Below are 18,971 nucleotides of genomic sequence, written 5' to 3'. Positions count from 1 at the left end.
TTGAGGATTGAAAATGTAACGTTAATTACAATTTATGGGTATATGATACAATAATGGGGTTAGTGCCGTCCGCAAACAATTATACGGCGAAGGTTTGGCGGTCGCCTGCGCGAAGTGCGAAGTGGCCGCCCTCTGTAGAGTTGGCGTGGAACTTTTTTCAGGGCGTCTTTAGGGCGCTCGTGTGACTTAGCTTGACTATCTTAGGATTGTACGCTGAGTTGCTTGGTGTTAGGGGTAAATAGGGGCGTGACAAGATGTATATTCTAACAATTTAAACAGTTTAAAACAAATGGACACCCTGTATAACATCTGGTCTTATTATGTAAACAACTGCACGAGTTTTTGTCGACTTTCTAATGCATAAATTACGTAAATTTAACATTATGAAGGTCAAGGTAGCAACAATAATTTGAATTTCACTCAGTTCCTACATACGCAACAGATACTTCCGTGTATGACAAGTTGCCTACCTACACGCGTGCGATCGACTACTTTTGCGATCAAGTCCTGAATTTCAAATTATGAAAATATCAATTCAACGTCAATTTAACGTATGATGACTTACTGAAATGTCGTTTAGACGTCATTTCACATCTGCGTCTCGGCAAGCTACGTGAAAAATACGTCGCTATTGCAAGATGGGAGACGTCATTTGGACGTCATTTCACATAATGTATCTGCACCCAAAACATCAAAAATTGGGATCAATTTGGGCATACGATGCCATGGAGAAACTCGAAAGAAACAAAAGTGTAAGGTTCTTTGGTATAATTAAATATTTACAAGTCTTAAAAATTTGGCCGTCAGAGGGCGCCCCAGTCTTCCTTAATCATATCGGTTCCTTTCTCCGCTATCATGTAAACCGGAGCGTTGGTATGGCCCGCGGTTATTTCGGGCATAATCGACGCGTCGATCACCCGCAAACCGGTCACGCCGTGAACGCGCAGTCTTGGATCCACGACGGCGTACTTATCGCTCCTCGGTCCCATCTTGCACGTCCCGCTGAGATGGTAGATCGTGAAGGGAAAATGGCGCACGTGACATTCCCAGTACTGGTCGGAGCCGAACTGCAAATGCCGGCAGCCCGGTACCGGTTTGCTGTGGAGTCGCGTCCCGATCGCCTGCAGAGCCGGCTGCTGCGAAATGTTGATCGCCTGCCGGATGCCCAAGATCAGCGTGTCTATGTCCTGCTGGTGCGCGAAGTAATTGGGATAGATCAGCGGCTTGCTCCTGTAGCTCGCGTCTTTGAGCGCAATTCGTCCCCTGCTCTTGGGGCGCAACAGCATCGGGAGCACCATGTAGGAGTGCACGTTTTCGATGTCGCCGTAGATCTCGTTGTAGTTCTCGTCGGTAATCCCGAAATTGTGGCGCAGCATCGGATCGGACACGAGCGACCCCGCTTGGAAGAGCAGCTCGATGTTCGGGTATCCGTCCGGATCGTTCGGGTTGTCGAAGTCCGTGAAGGTGAGCGTCTCGCATCCCCCCGGTAGGGTCAACGGTCCCTTGTGGTGCGAGAGGAAGTTGACCATGATGCTTCGCTCCATCACGTCCTGGGTTCGGATGGACATCGTCTCGTTGATGACAAATGTCAGTCCGCCTACGGCGACGTGGTCCATCAGGTTGTAACCGACCTTCAGATTCTGCACGAGCGGTATTCCCACTTGAGTCAAATGCTTCTTCGGTCCGACACCTGACAGCATCAATAGCTGGGGGGAGTTAATCGCCCCGGCTGCCAGTATGACCTCCTTGCTCGCCTGGAGCATGTAGGTGGTTCCGGCGAGCACCACCTCAACGCCCCGCGCGTGTTTGGTGACCGGATCAATTACCACCCTCTTCACCATGGCCCGCTTACGAAAGTGCAAGTTGCTTCGATTTCGGATCGGGTGAAGGTACGCCTTGCTCGAGCTGTGTCGCACCCCGTCCTGCATCGACACGTGCAACTGGGAGACGCCCACCTGGGTCGCCCCGTCGTAGTCGACGTACTTCAACCCCGACTCCATGGCCGCTTCCAACACGTGCTCGGACAGCTTGGTGCGGTACGGCGCGTAACCCACCGATAAGTACCCATCGCTTCCGTGATAGCTCCGATTGTAATCCGTAGGAATGGAGAAGTTCTCCACCTTCTTGAAGTAGGGCAGCACGTCCCGGTACGACCAGCCCGTATTGCCGAGCTTCTCCCAGTTGTCGTAGTCGCGCCGATTCCCCCTGGTGTATATCATGTAGTTCAGCACGCTGGACCCGCCCACCACCTTGCCGCGTGGCCAGTTGCACTGGCGATTCTCCATGCCCAGGCAGTACTTGTCGCTCGGCATCGTGTTGTACTTCCAATTGGCGTCGGTGAACTGAAGGTAGTTGGCGAGAATCGGCATGTCCATGATGTAATTTTCCGAAATTCCTAAAATTTGGGATGAGAATTTGAGTCGCGGGGGGTGGGGGGTGATACCTGCTTCCAACAGTAGGACGTTCCACTTTGGATTTTCGGAGAGGCGGTTCGCGATTACGCATCCCGACGTACCGGCGCCGACGATGATGAAGTCGTACGTCGGAAGGAACGTCCTTACGTCGTGCGGTTCGTTCAGGTAGTGCTGGCTTCCCTCTCCAAGGAAACTCAGGAATGACTCGATTAGCGACTGTTCCATTGTGACGTGTAGCAGTTGGAGGAGTAGCTGGAGGATGATGATGCCTCTCATTCTGTGGAGAGCTAGAGAATGAATTGCGTTAGTTTGAGCAACTATAGTGCTTTCACGGCTTTCAAGATTTCAAGAACAGCACAACCTCTCTTGTTGAGGAAGACCACGCAAAACCAAATAACTTCCTTTCTCCTTCGTCGGGATAGGAGCCAGAGGGGGAGTATTAAGGGACACACATAAGGGAACCGCCCTCCAATACGTACGCATTGTACGCCGACCGCTAACGCCGTAGTACACACGCCCGCGCACCGTAACTGTAGCGAATTTTCTACAGTGATATCAGGGCGCCATCAGGTCGATGACCGGCGATAAGGAATGAAAACGGATTCTTTCCATGCCGATTCGAGAATTCTCTATCTTTTTGTTTTGCTAAAATCGTTGTTTATATAAACTGTAATCTGCAATTTTTTTAAAATGTAGACCTTAGCCATTTTAAATTTTGGCACCCTTAAAATTGTGACCGATGGCGTCAGTTCAAAATTTTATTGATACATTTTAATGACTTCAGTAAAGGACTGAGATTTTTTGAAAATTGAGACCTCACTGTATTCCGCCTTTTTAAATTTCTTAGTTAATAGAGATGCAATATTACAAACGTTCCTTTATAATGATTCTTGAATAATTTGCCGTTTTCAAAATAATACGGGGCCAGGTAAAAAAGTTATCGGACCTAACCTTATTTTTTTAAATCGTTCACTCTGTATATTTTAATCTAAGAAGATTGCATATTGAATTCTCTGTTCAAAAATATCACACTTAAAATATTTAATATTGATTCAAAAAATTATAAAAAAATTGTAAAAAATCATTAATCATTTTGAAATTGATCTGTGTTTTTTTGAGTCATTTGAACCTTTTTATTTTTTAAATACTTTTTCTTTTTTAATTTTTTGTTATATTTTTGAAATGTAACACCCTGTATATTTTAATCTGAGGTTCTCTTTTCAGAAAATATGAACTATTGATTCAAAAAGATGATAAAAGATTTTAAAAACATTTAAAAAAATCATTAATCTTTTGGAAATTGTTTTGTGTTTTTGATTACTCTTAAGCTTCAGTAAAGGTCTGACATTTTTTTAAAATTGAGACCTCACTGCATTTCGCCTTTTTAAATTTTGGCGCTCTTGACATTGTGACCAATGGCGTCAGTTCAAAATTTTATTGATCGTGTCAGTACACTTTAACTACTTTTAAGTTTCAGTAAAGATCTGAAGTTTTTTGGAAATTGAGAGCTTATCGCATTTCTTAAAAAATTGTGGTTGCTAGTGCTATGCAAAAATGAATATAGGAGTCATGCTTTTTTTGGGTGACACTTAAAATGGTAAAATGAAAATTTAAAAATATTCGCTCGCTTAAGAGATACGAGGGACGATTTAAAAAATTGCCAATTTCAGAATGAACCTATAATTGCTTAGTTAATAGAGATGCAAAAAAATGTTTGTTACAAAAGTTCCTCTTTCCGTTTTCAAATTAATACGCTGTCAGGTAAAAAAGTTATCGGATCTAACCTCATTTTTTAAAATGGTTCACCCTGTATATTTTAACCTAAGAAGGTTGCACGTTGAATTCTCTGTTCAAAAATATCACGCTTAAAATATTAAATATTGATTCAATAAGATTATAAAATAATTTAAAAAATCATTAATCTTTTTGGAATCGCTTTGTTTTTTTTAGTCATTTGAACCTTTTTATTTTTTAAATACTTTTTCTTTTTGAATTTTTTGTGTTATATTTTTAAATGGAACAACCTGTATATTTTAATTTAATTCTCTTTTCAAAAATATAACACTAAAAATAAGAACTGTTGATTCAAAAAGATGATAAAAGGTTTTAAAAACATTAAAAAAATCATTAATCTTTTTGAAATTTGAAATTATCTGCCGTTTTCAAAATAATACGGTGCCAGGTAAAAAAGTCATCGGATCTAACCTTATTTTTTAAAATGATTCACCCTGTATATTTTAACCTAAGAAGGTTGCACATTGAATTCTCTGTTCAAAAATATCACACTTAAAAATAATATTAAATATTGATTCAAAAAGATTATAAAATAATTTAAAAAATCATTAATCTTTTTGGAATTGCTTTGTTTTTTTTAGTCATTTGAACCTTTTTATTTTTTAAATACTTTTTCTTTTTGAATTTTTTGTGTTATATTTTTAAATGGAACAACCTGTATATTTTAATTTAATTCTCTTTTCAAAAATATAACACTAAAAATAAGAACTGTTGATTCAAAAAGATGATAAAAGGTTTTAAAAACATTAAAAAAATCATTAATCTTTTTGAAATTTGAAATTATCTGCCGTTTTCAAAATAATACGGTGCCAGGTAAAAAAGTCATCGGATCTAACCTTATTTTTTAAAATGATTCACCCTGTATATTTTAACCTAAGAAGGTTGCACATTGAATTCTCTGTTCAAAAATATCACACTTAAAAATAATATTAAATATTGATTCAAAAACACTATAAAATAATTTAAAAAATCATTAATCTTTTTGGAATCGCTTTGTTTTTTTTTTAGTCATTTGAACTTTTTTATTTTTTAAATACTTTATCTTTTTGAATTTTTTGTGTTATATTTTTAAATGGAACAACCTGTATATTTTAATTTAATTCTCTTTTCAAAAATATAACACTAAAAATATGAACTGTTGATTCAAAAAGATGATAAAAGGTTTTAAAAACATGAAAAAAATCATTAATCTTTTTGAAATTTGAAATTATCTGCCGTTTTCAAAATAATACGGTGCCAGGTAAAAAAAGTCATCGGATCTAACCTTATTTTTTAAAATGATTCACCCTGTATATGTTAACCTAAGAAGATTGTATATTGAATTCTCTGTTCAAAAATATCACACTTAAAATAGTCAATATTGATTCAAAAAGATTATAAAAGGATTTTTAAAAAATTCAAAAATTTATTAATCGTTTTGAACCTTTTTATTTTTTAAATGTATTTTTTTTAAATTTATTGTAAGTTATATTCTTGAAATGGAACACCCTGTATATTTTAATCTGAGAAGGTAGTATATTGATTTCTCTTTTCAAAAATATAACACTAAAAATATGAACTATTGACTCAAAAAACACATTAAAAAAGTAATTAATCTTTTTGGAATTGTTTTGTGTTTTTTGAATCATTCGAACCTTTCTATTTTTCTAGATACTTTATTTTTGAATCTTTTTTTATCCCTCGTGTGATATATTTTTGAAAAGAAATATCATGTAGTACCTTTTTAGATTAAAATATACAGGGTGTTCCATAAAAAAGATAACTTTCTTACTTGAAGATTCAACAATCATTTTAAAGAAAATACTGCAATTACTTACGCAATTGGCGGATTACCTGGATGTTGTATTAATTAATTTGGGATTGCTCGGAGATATGGGAGAAAACGTTCCGCTGCATTTTTACTGAGACAACTGCGAATTATATAAAGTCGTTCGTTTTAAAATGAAATCCCTGTATATCCGAGAGTACTTGTAAACATTAAAATCGTAATAGCGGAAATTTTTGAATTCATTTCAATGCATATACACGCATTTAAATATTTTCTAAATTACATCCGGCAGAGAAAGATTTCATGAAAAAAAAGTTTTATTTTAGACATACCTGCATAAGTAATTCAAAAATGAGAATAATATGCAAAACGATGACGCACCGTGTACCAAAAGTATTCGTTGATCGATTTTGGGGCACAAGAACGTTCAGAAATGGAATTAATTTTTTTACGTTTCGACCAAAGGTACCAAGGCCGCCTTGTAAAAGTGCACCGGAATGGAATACTAATCACTGCAATTACCGTGTAATCCAACACTAGCATTAAGAGTAATTGAAGTTTTTTTTCTTTGAACAAGTATTTCCTTTTATTAATCACTTAACCTCTGATATCGTCAGGTATCTGAGGGTGACCAGATGGACACGACCCACAAACCCACATAGAGCCATCAAGTTGCAGAAACACTTATTTATTTATCTTGAATTTGAGTTAATTATTACATTTAATTACTTACTATTTAAGGGTCTAACCGAAACCGTCCCTAAAACACCCCAGATTCACTTCTCGACACCTCAATACCGGGGTGGAGCATTTTATGATTGGCTAATGAAAGTGCGTTCGCCAACTATTCCCGCCACTTATCGTCTAATGCTACTGTGAAGGATGTTTGAGAAACACTGTGGCCATTGCTTTCCTTTGTAGTGCTTTCAACACCTGTATAAGCACGTCTGAAGGGCTTCTCCCCTGTAATAAATTTAGTGGTAAGGCAAAGTAGAACAATTTTAAGAAAAAGATTCAGGTTGAGCGTTTTTTCAAAATTGGAATTTTTGCCTGCATTTTATTCATGACGAGCACATTAGCCACAAGCTAAAAGATGCCAACTGACTTTGTACAACCGGTCACAAAATTATTTTTAGCGCATTTTTGAAAAAAAATACGCTATTATATTCTTGAAAGCTGGCTGGCTGGCTGTCCGGCTGAGATCTCAGCAATTACAATTGCTAGAGACTTTAAATTTTCACTCAAAGCTTTCTGTTATAGTGTAGATGTGCAGGCTCTAGCCTATTTTGAGTTAAATTACTCGCGAGATCGATAATTTTAAACTTTGCTAATGAAATACTGATCTGCATTACCGAAAATGCGCTTTCATCATGCATATGCTGATTTACAACTTGTTTACAAAAACATTTAGAACTGACCTACACAACATTGATAAACAAGATTCGATTTATGGTTTATTTCAAAGGTTATTATCAAGAGAATTAGTTAATGAACTTATTATAATTTGTTAAACTCCGATAACTTTTTTATGTAATTTGCATCTGTTTCCCATAATTCACTTGCATAATCAAATTCTTGATTAGTTGCACGTTAAAGTACAATCACAGAATTACATTAGTTAGTAATAAGCAAGGTGAATGTATTACTAGATAATTTGAATTTTTCAGCTTGGTTCAATTAATTATTAAGATTATGAGTCTGTAGGGGAATAGTAACTGTTTGTATTACTTATCAACAAACTTCGGCCAAAATGGCCCTTGCGCGTTGAGAAATCACGATTCTGTGTCTCAAGTAAAAAAGTAAAGGTCAAAATGGTCCTAAAATGACCCCTTGTGATTTTGAGGAATCACGATTCCGTGATGCAGATAAAAAAGTACGGCGGAAGTGTATTGTGTATTGAGGAAAATTGAGGCAAGTAAAAAAAGTAAGGCCAAAATATTCCTGAAATGAGCCATTGTACGTTGAGGAAACACGATTCTGTGTTTCAACTAAAAAAGTACGCCTAAGATGGTACTAAAATGAGATCTTGGGCGTTCAGGAAACACGATTCCGTGATGCAAGTAAAAAAGTAAGGCCAAAATGGTCGTAAAAGAAGGTGTTGTGCCATGAGGAAGCGCGATTCTGTGATGCAAGTGAAAATTAAAGTCAAAATTGTCCTAAAATGTGCTCTTGTGTGTGGAGGAAACACGATTTCGTAATTCACGTAAAACAGTAAGACCTAAATTGCCCTGAAATGAGTCATTGTGTATTGAGGAAACACGATTCCATGATTCAAGTACAAAAACTAAAGTCAAAATGGCCCTTAAGTGAGCTCTTGCGCATTAAGGAAATGTGGTTCCGTGATTCAAGTAAAAAAAGTAACGCCAAAATGGTCAAATGAGCACTTGTGCATTGATGAAACACGATTCCATGATTCAAGTACAAAAACTAAGGTCAAAATGGTCTTAAAATGAGACCTTGCGCATTAAGGAAATACGATTCCGTGTCTCAAGTAAAAAACTAAAGTCAAAATGGCCCTTAAGTGAGCTCTTGCGCATTAATGAAATGTGATTCCGTGATTCAAGTAAAAAAAAGTAACGCCAAAATGGTCAAATGAGCACTTGTGCATTGATGAAACACGATTCCATGATTCAAGTACAAAAACTAAGGTCAAAATGGTCTTAAAATGAGACCTTGCGCATTAAGGAAATACGATTCCGTGTCTCAAGTAAAAAACTAAAGTCAAAATGGCCCTTAAGTGAGCTCTTGCGCATTAAGGAAATGTGATTCCGTGATTTAACTAAAAAATAACGCCAAAATGGTCAAATGAGCACTTGTGCATTGAGGAAACACGATTCCATGATTCAAGTACAAAAACTAAGGTCAAAATGGTCTTAAAATGAGGCCTTGCGCATTAAGGAGATACGATTCCGTGTCTCAAGTAAAAAACTAAGGTCAAAATGGCCCTAAAGTGAGCTCTTGCGCATTAAGGAAATGTGATTCCGTGATTTAACTAAAAAATAACGCCAAAATGGTCAAATGAGCCCTTGTGCATTGATGAAACACGATTCCATGATTCAAGTACAAAAACTAAGGTCAAAATGGCCCTAAAGTGAGCTCTTGCGCATTAAGGAAATGTGGATTCCATGATTCAAGTACAAAAACTAAGGTCAAAATTGTCTTTAAATGAGGCCTTGCGCATTTAGGAAATACGATTCCGTGACTCAAGTAAAAAAGTAAGCCCTAAATGGTCAAATGAGCCCTTGTGCATTGATGAAACACGATTCCATGATTCAAGTACAAAAACTAAGGTCAAAATTGTCTTTAAATGAGGCCTTGCGCATTTAGGAAATACGATTCCGTGACTCAAGTAAAAAAGTAAGCCCTAAATGGTCAAATGAGCCCTTGTGCATTGATGAAACACGATTCCATGATTCAAGTACAAAAACTAAGGTCAAAATGGCCCTAAAGTGAGCTCTTGCGCATTTAGGAAATACGATTCCGTGACTCAAGTAAAAAAGTAAGCCAAAATTTGTCAAATGAGCCCTTGTGCATTGAGGAAACACGATTCCATGATTCAAGTAAAAAAAAAATGACACCAGAATGGGCCTAAAATGTGCCCTTGTGCATTGAGGAAATTGGATTCCGTGATTCCAGGTCAAAATGGTCCTTACATAAGCCCTTTTACATTGGGCAAACATGAGCACATGATTCAAGTAAAAAACTAAGGTCAAAAATGCCCTAAAGTGGTTCTTAAATGAGCCCTTGTGCATTGAGGAATCACGATTCCATGATTCAAGTAAAAAAAGTGACGCCGGAATGGGCTTGTACATTGAGAAAACATGACTACATGATGCAAGTAAAAAACTAAGGTCAAAATGGCCCTAAAGTGAGCCCTTGCGCATTAAGGAAATGCGATTCCGTGATTTAACTAAAAAAGTAACGCCAAAATGGCCAAATGAGTCCTTGTGCATTGAGTAAACACGATTCCATGATTCAAGTATAAAAACTATTGGATTATGATTTTGAAGGTGGGCATTGTGGGTCAAGGTTCTTCGAGTGACTGCATTTATTGAAATAAGGCTTATTCATACAATGAGTGCTTTAGGCTTAATTTAATTTAAATAATAATTATCAAGAAGTTAATTACCTTATAAAATTGTATGTCTGAATTTCTCCGAGGGAACTCGAGCAATTCGTAAAATTAAGATGAAGCGGGAAGCATTTCCCAATGTTGTAAATCATTTTTAGCGCATTTTTGAAAAAAATACGCTATTATTTTCGTTATGGCTGGCTGTCTGGCTGGCTGGCTGGCAGTCTATTTTGAGTTAGATTGATAATTTTAAACTTTGCCAATAAAATACTGATCTGTAATACATGATGATAATTTACATATTAAAAACTTTGAAAATTCAAAAATTAAGAACGGCGTATCTCAGAATCTTAAAATAAGATTGGAAAACCCAAATAATCGGATTCAATAAATGGCAAGTGAACAACCAGGAGCTGGATTTTTCTTATCGATGTTGACCTGGAGTTTTTGAAATTCTCCAAAATATGTCCTCAAAATTCTATTAAAATTTCGTATTGAAAAATCGCTGCATGAAATCGAATTTTGAAACAGAAACGCGTGCGTCCTTGTTACACTCTTCCCGTCGTTCTCATTGCAAATTCGATAAACGTAGCTACCGTTTTCTGTACGAACGGTAATAATTTTGCAATTTAAATGCTTAACGTCAGCCTTATACACGAACGGCATCTTAATCGCCTTTTGTAACAAGCAAAATTTTGAGTTGGGTTTTGTAAACGAGGGTGCGTCTAATTGTTCAGGTGAGCCAATATTGACGAGCCACTTTCTCGCTCTTGACCCCGTGCGAGATTGTTGAGTGACATTAATTTTTAAAAAATCGGCACATTTTTAAAAAATTTTCAAAAACGTACCTGATTAAAATTGTATAGGTAATAATTATCCACCCCCTTGAGCTTCACGCAAACACCGCTAACAGTCACTAATTTTTCAACACTGAGCCCATCAGGTCAACTTTGTATTTACGGACACCGTTTATGATATATATTTGTAGGGGACTCCTCCCCACGGTGTAAGCGATCTTTCTTTACCGATCAGTATGCGTCGTTTTTCTTCTAACCTTCACTTCCATAAGTTCATGTAAATCAGTTTCTTTCTAGGAATAGAAGGGGGTCAAGCGCGATAAGTGATCGATGATTGTCGCTGAAAGCGTTTTATTAATTGGTGTGGTTTTCCTCCCTCAGGACAAGACCACCCTTTCGATCGAACTCAAAGTAGATTGAGAATTTTAAAATTCGAAAGTTCAGAAATCACAAGGGAATCACAATTTTCAGGTGCGGAAAACTACCTTCTTAGAGATCGTCTGGGAGGAGCTTGGACACGATCACTATGTCTCTTTTAATTGAGATTTCGATCGAACTCAAACTAGATTGAGAATTTTTGAGTTCGAAAATTCAGAAATCGCAAGTGAAAGATCACAAAAATTAGTCCTGAATTTTTGGGTTCTAAATCAAAAATCGAAAAAGAAAGATTAGAATTGTGAGGTGTGAGGCACCACCCCCTCAGAAATCGGCTTGGGGAATTTTGGACAGGGTCACAAGTTCAGTTGCAATTGAAAATTCGAGCGAACTCAAAACTAAGCTGGAATTTTTGGATTCTAAGTCAAAAATCGAAAAGAGGAGATTAGAATTTTGAGGTGTGAGGGATCACCCTCCCCCTCAAAAATAATCTTGGGGCATCTTCGAGACGGTCACAATATCAGCTGCAATTGAAAATTCGATGGAGCTCAAAATTAGTCTTGAATTTTTGGGTTCTAAATAAAAAATCGAAAAGGAAAGATTAGAATTTTGAGGTGTGAGGCACCACCCCCTCAGAAATCGGCTTGGGGAATTTTTGACAGGGCTACAATTTCAGTTGCAATTGAGAATTCGAGCGAGCTCAAAACTAAGCTGGAATTTTTGGATTCTAAGTCAAAAATCGAAATGGGGATATTAGAATTTTGAGATGGGAGGGACCACCCACTCAGAAATATTCGTGGGGCATCTTCGAGACGGTCGCAATATCAGCTGCAATTGAAGATTCGATCGAGCTCAAAATTAGTCTTGAATTTTTGGGTTTTAAATCAAAAATCGAAAAAGAAAGATTAGAATTGTGAGGTGTGAGGCACCACCCCCTCAGAAATCGGCTTGGGGAATTTTAGACAGGGTCACAATTTCAGTTGCAATTGAGAATTCGAGCGAACTCAAAACTAAGCTGAAATTTTTGGATTCTAAGTCAAAAATCGAAATGGGGATATTAGAAATTTTAGGTGGGAGGGACCACCCACTCAGAAATATTCGTGGGGCATCTTCGAGACGGTCGCAATATCAGCTGCAATTGAAGATTCGATCGAGCTCAAAATTAGTCTTGAATTTTTGGGTTTTAAATCAAAAATCGAAAAAGAAAGATTAGAATTGTGAGGTGTGAGGCACCACCCCCTCAGAAATCGGCTTGGGGAATTTTAGACAGGGTCACAATTTCAGTTGCAATTGAGAATTCGAGCGAACTCAAAACTAAGCTGAAATTTTTGGATTCTAAGTCAAAAATCGAAATGGGGATATTAGAAATTTGAGGTGGGAGGGACCACCCACTCAGAAATATTCGTGGGGCATCTTCGAGACGGTCGCAATATCAGCTGCAATTGAAGATTCGATCGAGCTCAAAATTAGTCTTGAATTTTTGGGTTCTAAATCAAAAATCGAAAAGGAAAGATTAGAATTTTGAGGTGTGAGGCACCACCCCCTCGAAATCGACTTGAGGACTTTTGGACAGGGTCACAAGTTCAGTTGCAATTGAGAATTTGAACGAGCTTAAAATTAATCTGAAATTTTTGGATTCTAAGTCAAAAATCGAAAAGAGGAGATTAGAATTTTGAGGTGTGAGGGATCACCCTCCCCCTCAGAAATAATCTTGGGGCATCTTCGAGACGGTCACAATATCAGCTGCAATTGAAAATTCGATGGAGCTCAAATTAGTCTTGAATTTTTGGGTTCTAAATCAAAAATCGAAAAGGAAAGATTAGAATTTTGAGGTGTGAGGCACCACCCCCTTAGAAATCGGCTTGGGGAATTTTTGTCAGGGGTACAATTTCAGTTGCAATTGAGAATTCGAGCGAGCTCAAAACTATGCTGGAATTTTTGGATTCTAAGTCAAAAATCGAAATGGGGATATTAGAATTTTGAGATGGGAGGGACCACCCACTCAGAAATATTCGTGGGGCATCTTCGAGACGGTCGCACTATCAGCTGCAATTGAAGATTCGATCGAGCTCAAAATTAGTCTTGAATTTTTGGGTTCTAAATCAAAAATCGAAAAGGAAAGATTAGAATTGTGAGGTGTGAGGCACCACCCCCTCAGAAATCGGCTTGGGGAATTTTGGACAGGGTCACAATTTCAGTTGCAATTGAGAATTCAAACGAGCTTAAAATTAATCTGGAATTTTTGGATTCCAAGTCAAAAATCGAAAAGGGGAGATTAGAATTTTGAGGTGTAAGGACCACCCCCTCAAAAATATCCTTGGGGCATCTTCGAGACGGTCACAATATCAGCTGCAATTGAAAATTCGATCGAGCTCAAAATTAGTCGTGAATTTTTGGGTTCTAAATCAAATATCCAAAAAAAAAGATTAGAATTGTGAGGTGTGAGGCACCACCCCCTCGAAATCGACTTGGGGACTTTTGGACAGGGTCACAATTTCAGTTGCAATTGAGAATTCGAACGAGCTTAAAATTAATCTGGAATTTTTGGATTCTAAGTCAAAAATCGAAAAGAGGAGATTAGAATTTTGAGGTGTAAGGGATCACCCTCCCCCTCAGAAATAATCTTGGGGCATTTTCGAGACGGTCACAATATCAGCTGCAATTGAAAATTCGATGGAGCTCAAATTAGTCTTGAATTTTTGGGTTCTAAATCAAAAATCGAAAAGGAAAGATTAGAATTTTGAGGTGTGAGCCCCCCTAAAATCGCTTGGGGATTTTTGTCAGGGTACAATTTCAAGGTTGCAATTGAGAAAAATTCCGCAGCCGAGCTCAAAACTAAGGCTGGGAATTTTTGGATTCTAAGTCAAAAATCGAAATGGGGATATTAGAATTTTGAGATGGGAGGGACCACCCACTCAGAAATATTCGTGGGGCATCTTCGAGACGGTCGCACTATCAGCTGCAATTGAAGATTCGATCGAGCTCAAAATTAGTCTTGAATTTTTGGGTTCTAAATCAAAAATCGAAAAAGAAAGATTAGAATTGTGAGGTGTGAGGCACCACACCCTCAGAAATCGGCTTGGGGACTTTTGGTCAGGGTCACAAGTTCAGTTGCAATTGAGAATTTGAACGAGCTTAAAATTAATCTGGAATTTTTGGATTCTAAGTCAAAAATCGAAAAGAGGAGATTAGAATTTTGAGGTGTGAGGGATCACCCTCCCCCTCAGAAATAATCTTGGGGCATCTTCGAGACGGTCACAATATCAGCTGCAATTGAAAATTCGATGGAGCTCAAAATTAGTCTTGAATTTTTGGGTTCTAAATCAAAAATCGAAAAGGAAAGATTAGAATTTTGAGGTGTGAGGCACCACCCCCTCAGAAATCGGCTTGGGGAATTTTGGACAGGGTCACAATTTCAGTTGCAATTGAGAATTCGAACGAGCTCAAAACTAAGCTGAAATTTTTGGATTCTAAGTCAAAAATCGAAATGGGGATATTAGAAATTTGAGGTGGGAGGGACCACCCACTCAGAAATATTCGTGGGGCATCTTCGAGACGGTCGCAATATCAGCTGCAATTGAAGATTCGATCGAGCTCAAAATTAGTCTTGAATTTTTGGGTTCTAAATCAAAAATCGAAAAGAGGAGATTAGAATTTTGAGGTATAAGGGATCACCCTCCCCCTCAAAAATAATCTTGGGGCATTTTCGAGACGGTCACAATATCAGCTGCAATTGAAGATTCGATCGAGCTCAAAATTAGTCTTGAATTTTTGGGTTCTAAATCTTAAATCGAAAAGTTTAGAATTTTGAGGTGGGAGGTGGGTCACCCCCTCAAAAATCACCGTTTTTCATTTTTCATTTTTGCTTTACAAATATCTCAAAAGGTAGTTCGTTTATGATATTCATTTATGCATTCACGTTTTATTTTTCCAAGAATCACAGTGTAGATGAATAATGGAAATTTGCGTATTGCGAAAGGAGTGTTTCGCAAGAACGCACCCGACTCGTTTACCTTAAGCCGAGATGTTTCCTGATCGTCAAGTTTTAATTAATAAATAATTAGGTAAGGGATTCAATTGTTTGTTTTAATTATTATGGCAACTTTTTCATTCTTTGGGAGTTGTGGTTGGTGTAATTATTCGAGCCGGATGTCGGCTTTTTGTACAACGATAGCGTATGCCCTTGCAAGTTCATCGGATTTTTCGTTCCGTAAATAACCATTGAAAGTCCCTCAAAAAACTCGACTTCAAAGCGCTACGTCAAACGGCAAAAAACAAACAGATCGATCATTATTATTTTGTTCCTTAAGTGGTCGATAATTACACCAAAAAAGTGTAATCAGCATTCAATGAGCATTGTATTTACGCACGAAACATCTAATGACCCTTCCCTTTAATTCACACCAACCTCCGGGTGATGTGGTAATTATCATTGAAATCAATTAAGGAAATTAACCAATGAATTCAACCTGATTAATTAGCCATTTTTATGACAACAGATTTTGAAAATCTCGCTCAATTTTTTCTAACCGTAGATCACATTCCACTTACCTGTGCGACTAATTTGTATTAAATCAGTCCCTAATTAAGCGCGCCTAATTTGGAACTTGGCAGCTTTAATTTTGTGTTTAAATTCATAATTCATTCGTAATTCATAATTTTACTTTTTAATTGTTCCTCAATTTAGCGTGCGGCTAGTTTGTATTAAATGAGCCCCTAATTCCGTAACTTCATCGTAATTTCGCACTTGATCCAATTATAGTCTACTGAAAATTTAATTAAGTGCGCCTAATTTGAAACACTACTAATTTTGTTTAAATTTGCCTTACAAAATTAATAATTAAATGTATGTGCATTTAATTTGCGTCGCAATAATTTGAATATGATAAGTGAATAGAAATGCGCTTAATTTATATTAACTTAGTCCCCAATTATGTAACTTAATTTACAGTTATAAGGCGCCAACTTTGTTTTTAATATTTGATAGTATTAAGGGTGGAGGGAGGGGCTCATAATTTCAAAATTTTACTTTTTAATCGTTATGCAATGACCCTAATTTCACACCCTAATGGCCGACAGAAAATTTAATTAATCCTAATTTACAACTCTAAGGCGCCAGTTTTGTTTTTACTTTTGGTACGTATTACCCCTTGAGGGAGTGGGGTACATATTTCCAAAATTTTGCTTTTTGATGTTAATGAAATTATCGTGCAACTATTTTGTATTTTACGGATGCCCCTAATTAGAGCCTCAGATAATTTAATTAAGTCCGCCTAATTTACAACCTTAAGGCGCCAATTTTCTTTTTAATTGACGGGCACCTAATTGATCACCTAATTAGAGCCCCCATAGAATTTCATTAAGTGCGCCTACTTTACAACTGTAAGAGCCAACTTTGTATTTAATTTTGGAACCTGTTACACGGGGGTGAAGGGGCGCATAATTTCGAAATTTTACTTTTTTAGTGTTATGTGCGCTTAAATTCAGTCCCCAATCCTGTAACTTCGTCAGACCCTAATTAGAGCCCATAGAATTTAATTAAGTGCGCCTAAATTACCACTTTAAAGTCGGAACTTTGTTTTAATTTTGGAACGTTTTACGCATGGAGGAAGGGGGCGTATAATTCCAAAAATTTACTTTTTGGTTGATAATGGAATTGGCGTGCGCCTAATTAGTATTATCGTCAGTTCCTAATAGAGTAATTTCACCCCTTATTTCACACGTTTGGTACCAAATTAGGACCCACAGTGAATTTAATTGAGTGCGCCTAATTTGTATTAATTTTGGATCGTATTATGCATGAAAGGGGGGTGCGTTATTCCAAATTTTACTTTTTTTTGGTAATGTAATTGTCCTGCGCTTATTTTGTATTAAGTAACTTTACCAGACCCTAATTTCACACGTCTCCCAATTAGGGCCCCAGAGCCTTTAATTAAGTGCGCCTAATTTACAACTTTAAAACGTCAAATTTTGTTTTAATTTTGTGTCGTATTACACTTGTAGGGGTGTGCATTATTCCAAAACTTTACTCTTTTATGGGTAATTGCATTGGCATGCGCCTCATTTGTATTTAGTCTGTCGCTAATTCTGTAAATTAACAGGACTCTAATTTCACACGTCACCTAATTAGGGTCCGTAGAGAATTTAATGAAGTGCGCCCAATTTATAACTGTAAAGCGCAAATTTTGTTTTTGGAACACGAGGGCGAGGGGGCGCATTATTCCAAAATCTTACTTTTTTATTGTTGTGGAATTGGCGGGCGCCTGATTTGTATTAAATCAGTCTCTAATTAAGGTCAATTGAGAATTTAATTAATTGCGCCTAATTTACCCCTTTAAAGCTGCAACTTTGTTTTTAATTTTGCAAGGTATTACGTGTAGGGGGAGGGGCACATATTTCAAAAAATTTACTTTTTGATTGATAACGGAATTGGCGTGCGTCTAATTTCTATTAAATCAATTCCGCAACTTCAGCGGCCCATAATTTTACATGTCAGCAATTAAATGCGCCTAATTTACCGCTTCAACCAACGCGTTATAACAAAATTTCATTTTTTATGGAATTGGCGTGTGCTTAATTTGTATTGTGAGTACCTAATCCTGTAACTTCACCACTAATTTCATATTTAACTTAATTGTTGTTCACAGAGAATTTAATTAAGTGCGCCTAATTTACAACTTTAATTTTGTTTTTAATTTTAGATCTTATTACGCGTATTAATTGTTGCTTTTTAATTGATAAGCAAATTGGGGTGCGTCTAATCAAGTTACTTCACCTGACCTTAATTTTCACCCAATTAAGGTCTACATATAATTTAGTTAAGTGTTCTTAATTCAGTAGCTTGACCAAACCCTAATTTTATAAATCGTTCAGTTAGTGCCCACATAGAATGCAATTGAAGGGGGGGGGGGGCACATATTTCCAAAAATTTGCTTCTTGATTGCGAAATTAAATTCACCAGAACCTAATTATACCCTTCGCCTAATTAGAGTACAACAGAGAATTTCATTAAGTGCGATTAATTGACAACTCTAAACTGCCTTTGTAACGTGTGGAATTTTCCACTCGCGCTGTGGGAGGGGAGGGGGGGGGGGGGTTGTCGGCATATTTCAACATGCCACTTTGTGATTGATAATGGAATCGGTGTGCGCATAATTTGTATTAAGTCGGTCCCTAATTCAGTACCGTAACCCGACGGTAATTTTATAGGTCGCTCAATTCGGGCCTACTATAGAATTTAATTAAGGTCGCCTAATTTACAAAATTACAATTTTAAAGCCGAAATTTTGGTTTTAATTGGTACGCATTACCTATGAATGGAGAGGGGGCATAGTTCCAAAATTTTACTTTTTGGTTGATATAGAATGTGGTGCTTCTAATTTGAATTAAATCAGTAATTCCGCAATTAAGATACATTGAGAATTTAATTAAATGCTCCTAATTTTGCGCTTTAAAGCGGCAATTTTGTTTTTAATTTTGGAACGTATTGCGGGAGGAGGGGGCTTCATAGCAAAATTTTACTTTTTGGTCGATATAAAATTGTCGTGCTTCTAATTTGAATTAAATCAGTAATTCCGTAATTTCATCGGACCATAATTGCGCACGTTACCCAATTAAGATTCGTGTTTTTAATTTGGCACGTATTGCGGGAGGGAGGGGGCTGCATAGCAAAATTTTACTTTTTCAATGATATAGAATTGTGGTGCTTCTAATTTGAATTAAATCAATAATTCCGCAATTAAGATACATTG

The 18,971-nt window shown here is 37.2% G+C and overlaps 3 protein-coding genes across 5 annotated transcripts in view; all 3 read right to left on the bottom strand.

Annotated features, from left to right (window-relative positions):
* Window positions 1-18,971, bottom strand: part of LOC116161157 (flotillin-2) — a 376,423-nt gene that overhangs the window by 179,305 nt on the left and 178,147 nt on the right. The window lies entirely within an intron of this gene.
* LOC116161139 (glucose dehydrogenase [FAD, quinone]-like) overlaps window positions 1-18,971 on the bottom strand; it is a 397,381-nt gene that overhangs the window by 249,270 nt on the left and 129,140 nt on the right. The window lies entirely within an intron of this gene.
* LOC116161150 (glucose dehydrogenase [FAD, quinone]-like) lies at window positions 754-11,074 on the bottom strand. Of its 3 annotated transcripts, none has more exons than XM_031474390.1 (3): window positions 10,897-11,074; window positions 2,444-2,701; window positions 754-2,395 (listed from the first exon to the last, which is right to left on the bottom strand). In XM_031474390.1, exons 2-3 carry the CDS (start codon window positions 2,688-2,690, stop codon window positions 804-806), a joined length of 1,839 nt encoding a protein of 612 aa, XP_031330250.1. In that variant the 5' UTR covers window positions 2,691-2,701; window positions 10,897-11,074; the 3' UTR covers window positions 754-803. The 3 variants fall into 3 exon arrangements, with proteins under 3 accessions (XP_031330250.1, XP_031330252.1, XP_031330251.1); XM_031474392.1 differs by lacking the exon at window positions 10,897-11,074 and adding an exon at window positions 6,710-6,871; XM_031474391.1 differs by lacking the exon at window positions 10,897-11,074 and adding an exon at window positions 6,309-6,616.

The sequence above is a fragment of the Photinus pyralis genome, unplaced genomic scaffold (assembly GCF_008802855.1).
Source record: "Photinus pyralis isolate 1611_PpyrPB1 unplaced genomic scaffold, Ppyr1.3 Ppyr1.4_LG10, whole genome shotgun sequence".
NCBI classification, from domain to species: domain Eukaryota; kingdom Metazoa; phylum Arthropoda; class Insecta; order Coleoptera; family Lampyridae; genus Photinus; species Photinus pyralis.
This window is presented reverse-complemented; position numbering and strand designations above follow the sequence as displayed.

Coding starts and splice junctions, on each gene's coding strand:
- LOC116161150 (XM_031474390.1), bottom strand. CDS start 2,690: ATGAGAGGCATCATCATCCTCCAGCTACTCCTCCAACTGCTACACGTC. Junction 2,396..2,443: donor CGTCCTACTGTTGGAAGCAG/GTATCACCCCCC, acceptor CCCAAATTTTAG/GAATTTCGGAAAATTACATC.